A 4710-nucleotide genomic window follows, 5' to 3' on the forward strand; every position below is an offset into this window, starting at 1 on the left:
CACGCGTGCCGAGCGGGCGTGCCCAGCCGCCGCCACCAGGCGCGCAGGGGCGAGGTAGGCCAGCCCGCCGGGCACGCGTGCCGAGCTGGCGTACTGAGCCGAAGGCTCGCGCGGTGGGGAGGGTGGAGTATGCAACAGTAGCGGGGCTCTTGCTCGTTGGAGCGTGAAATATTTAAAAGCTTGCTGCGTGCGGCGGCGCCTTTGTGCTGGGCGGGGACGTCCTGCGGGAGGACGCGGACGCACTTACGGGCCTGCAGAGCCGCACTACTCGCAGCAGGGACACCAAGGACCCCCTCCTCCTGAACAGCACGGTGCGCACGGCGCGCTGCAGGTCCATGGCCATGGTGGTGCTGCTGGAGGCGCTGACGGCGCGCTCCCCATCGCCTGCTGACGCGCTGACGCCCGCTGCTCGCCCCCTACATGACCGGCCCGCAGCACTACAGCACTACTGTCTGAGTGCGTTGCTGGCGGCCCCGGGCCCCGGCCGCCCCTCACGCCTACCCTGCCGAGTTTAGAGTCGCGGAAAGTGTGTTCGAAAGGCCGCCCCGCTGTAGCTCCGTGTGAAGGGGGGCGGAAGAGGTGAGGGGGGGGCAGCGGTATTGATCGTGCGTCCCCCTCCCCGACCGGCTGGCCCCGACAGCTCGCCGGGCCGCAAACACCAGGCGAGCGCAGCATCCTCCAGGAGCGGGGGGAGGGAGGGGGGGGATTTGAATTTATTAGGGTCTGCGCGTAAAGGGGCTTATGTCTCCCGCGGTGACAACACAGGCCCGCTCTCTACTACAATACCAGCGGCTGATAGTATGGAGATACAAAATGTAAAGACACCAGATATGTACAATATCAGTCGGTTAACACGTTCGGGGCGGGGTGCCTATTTATCATGGGGGCGTGATCACATAGTTTTCACTCTGAACGCGTTAATATATGGGTTTAAGCAAAACGTTCAGATCACTGGAAAAACAAAGGTGCTATCTAATGCCTTTTCACAGGCATTAGTGGAACAGGGCCTTTACAAAGGCACGACTGGTGCTTAAAGGTGCTATTTTTGGCAATTTTAGTGCCTTTACAAAGGCATTAGTCGAGTAGCACCTTTGTTTTTCCTGTGTACACATGGAATTCCATGGAGTTCCAGAGTTGTGGTTGTATTGAAAAGGTCTTGGATTTTGAGTTGGAAGCATAGTTTACTCGAGCACCTCTAATGCTCGAGGTAGAAGCAACAAATTAAAATGGCGCTGACCGTTAACACCTGGTCGCTGGCCCGCCTGTGAGGGGTGCTGCTGCGTGCCGAGCACCTTTGACTGCTTTGATTTCGCGCCACTAATTTTCTCCTCCGTTAGCTCTTGTCTTTGTAGCACCTGAGGAGACCACCAAATTATTGATAAGAGACGAGTAATTATGTCACCATCGGTATGATCATAGGCACTTGGGCGCCTAATATTCATGCCGTAATAACCTAGGTTATTTAAGCTTAAATAAGAGGAAAACAATTTTATGCAGAAAATTTGATTTATTTACTCTATATCAGCCGAGTAAGAAGTTTTTTCAGCGCCACGGCGTATGTGCCAGGTGCCTGTCCCACACGCCTGCACCTGCAGATGTGCGCTGGCGGGGCTGAGCTGGGCTGTGCTGAGAGGGCAACTCAACACCTGCTTATCGAATGGTGAGATGCGCGGTGCTGTGGTGTTAACCATTAAGGTGCCTCCACAGTGAACGTATAATGTTGATATCCAATGGTGCATGATATAAAGTATTCAATGTTAGCTATTTGTGATTTTGTTGTGTAATTCGGGGAAATGGGCGTATAGAACAACATCACCGTATACTTTGATACAGAATCAATCGTCTTCTTTATCTCTGGTAATTACAAATACATTTTCCCTCCTGGAATGACCAGGGGAGGAGAGGAGCAGGGCAGTGAGTAAAACAAATTGGACGATTTACTTTGGGGACACGGAAAAAGGAGGGTGTGTGGTCAAAACACTTCAAAGTTCATCTTAAACATCGAAGCAAACAACCAACGACGATCGAGCAGCAGTCAACAAAACGTCAGCCTAGACTGGCTAAGGGTTTAACAACACTCTTGTGCGTGGATCACCTGCCTTAGTCAATTCAATCAGTCTTACACGAGTTGCACACTAATTGTTTCATGTGCCACAATCATGCCTATACCAACCAGACACTTGAGAAAAAAGAACTTGATGGAAGATGATAGGGGAGCCTCTTGAAGCGCGCAATCGTGTGTTTTTCTTTCTTCAGATGTCCGTCTGGTCGAGGGCTAGGCGAGGAGGGCTTAGCTGAGCAGTCTCACCCGCACAAGCCAGCTGCCCCTGTCGCAACCTGCACAACAAAGTACAGAAAACAAAGCTGTTATCGTAACAACTGATTGATTTTAAATCAATTACGTATGTTTATGTTTAGTGGTAGATCTCTCAAGGTATCACAGGCCTTGTAAGGTATCGTGATGCTTTACTTTTAGTCTGGAGTGCAGATCCGCAGCCGGGGCACGACCGGCTCGCCGTAGGCGGCCTTGTGGAAGTAGGGGCAGCGTCCCGCGGGCGCGCCCAGCGAGGCGTTGTCCACCTCCTGCAGCGAGGGCAGCTCCCGCTCCTCCTTCTCGACGATCTCCAGCAGCCAGGCGGGCAGCTTGTTGCGGAAGTGGCGCCGCTGGCGCGCCGTCCGCTGCTCCGCCCGCGCGGCCCGCGCCTCGGCGGCCTCGGCCCGCTTCCTCCCCGCGCCGCGGCCGCCGGTCAGCGCGGACAGCATCCTGCATATCAGCATAAGGGCGTAAGTCCTCGGATTTCCCATATTGGACTTACGCCCTTTTCACTTTTTACCAGTGCATTGTATCGGGTGGTTTTGGAAGTTGGCACTGAAAACTGCGTAATAACGCATGTCGATCAGTCAACATCTGTCTTCAAAAAAAGAATTGAGGCAATATATCTACCATAACCCATTATATCATGTTACTCTATGCCTGTTCTTGTGCTAGATTAAGTTACAAACCCTGTACTTAGGTAAAAATTACCTGCTCGAGCAGGTCACATTTGTAGCGGGACTATCTAGTCCTTTTAATGTTGACAATAAACCATTCAATCAATCAATCAATTACTAGATGGGGGTTCGGAGTTCAAATAATAACACGGAATAAGACGTGTTCTCAGAGAACCTTTGTTCAGAACCCTATCACATGTAGGCTCGTTTGATCGGAAATTTTACGGGAAATTCAATGGTGCTTTCAAAACTTAAATTTCAGGACTCGACACCTTTGTTCAGAACCCTATCACATGTAGGCTCGTTTGATCGGAAATTTTACGGGAAATTCAATGGTGCTTTCAAAACTTAAATTTCAGGACTCGCTTAGAAAATATTCCACAAAGACTGAGAAAGGCACCGCGTAGTCATCTAGTGATCGACATACGTCATTACGCAGTTTTCAGTGGGGAGCGTCCAAAAAAGTACGTCCATTTTTAGACAGTCCCCAAGACTGTCTCTAGCAAGGGGCAAAGTCCCCCCCCCCTTCTTCATTCTATATAGCACAGAGCGGGCCTTGGAGTTTGTGGCTGGCGTGTTTTTCCTCAGATTTATTCGGCAAATTACAGAGGAGCTCGGCGCCTGCGAGACTCAGGGTAGGCCAGCCCCAGTACACGCATGCGCTGCAGGCAAGATGTTGCCTACCTACCAGGCGCTATGAGAGCTAGCATTGGCTGAACTTGGTAGGTTCGTAACGGCGAATGATGGACGTACTTTCTGGATGATACCAAAGAAATGGTGGGATAAATTTTGATGTGTTTTGAAATACGAAAATTCCAAACAGTTTTTTTTTTTCTGTTTTAACAATTTGTCTGACGTGAATCGGGTGTTTCCCGTGCACGCGCCGGTGCTGCGAGGCGGCGCTCTTGGAGGAGCGACGTATTACTTCCAATTTCGCTCCTTCTGCAGGGTGACGCTTGCTTTCGTCGCTTTATTTGAGGTAAGATGTTGAAATATTGCTTTGTTTGACACTACCCTGCGGTGTTACCTACGTGGTCACGCTCCCATGTTAAATCATAGGCCACAAGGAACGTGTTAAATGACGACCGTCACTCGGAAGTAGCGGCGATCCAAAACCATCACCCGTATGAAGCGCTGTTCTCGAAATCATAACTTAAAAGGAGTGGTGGGAGGAACGGACATCGCTTTAATTGTGCAACAATGAATTCCGTCTCAGTCACTCTGTTTGGATGAGACTCGTCACTCCAGCATTTCTATAGGGTCCGATCGTCCTTGACGGTGGCGAGTCGCGTCCAGTCTTCCCCCCGGAGTCGGGGCCTGGAGTGTTCTCGCGAGCGGCGAACGGAGAAAATTAGTCGCCCCTAAATTGACAGCGGAATTGACGCGGGAAATGAAGACAGCTTCGCCAGTCGCCCCGCTCCGGAGGGCAAAGTGTCTCAATCAGTCCCCAGCTCCCCTCCCCTCCCTTTTTCCCAATCCGCTGCGAACGACCGAGAAGAGGGCGCCCTACTTTCTGATGGTTTGAAATGAGACGGAAGCTTTCTTGGGGACGCGGGCTGATTTCCGACCGAGGCTCGGTGCGCTCACTTCGAAAAGTCGCTGTGAAACACCTCGAAAGAAAGAGTTTAGATAAGGTACATAAAGAGAAAAATCATAAAGTCACAAGTGTTAAATGTTCGACAGCTTCCCTCCCCTCGTCTGCAAGGGGGCAGTGGAAGC

The 4710-nt window shown here is 51.4% G+C and overlaps 1 protein-coding gene across 1 annotated transcript in view; it reads right to left on the bottom strand.

Moving 5' to 3' along the window:
• Positions 1 to 360, bottom strand: part of LOC113210130 (uncharacterized) — a 10527-nt gene extending 10167 nt beyond the window's left edge. The window contains exon 1 of the mRNA XM_026427966.2: positions 248 to 360. Within this exon, the coding sequence (XP_026283751.1) occupies positions 248 to 343 (96 nt within the window). The 5' untranslated portion in view covers positions 344 to 360. The remainder of the gene's footprint in view (positions 1 to 247) is intronic.
• Positions 361 to 4710: the final 4350 nt, after the last annotated feature.

The sequence above is a fragment of the Frankliniella occidentalis genome, unplaced genomic scaffold (assembly GCF_000697945.3).
Source record: "Frankliniella occidentalis isolate FOCC.00 unplaced genomic scaffold, Focc_3.1 Scaffold74, whole genome shotgun sequence".
NCBI classification, from domain to species: domain Eukaryota; kingdom Metazoa; phylum Arthropoda; class Insecta; order Thysanoptera; family Thripidae; genus Frankliniella; species Frankliniella occidentalis.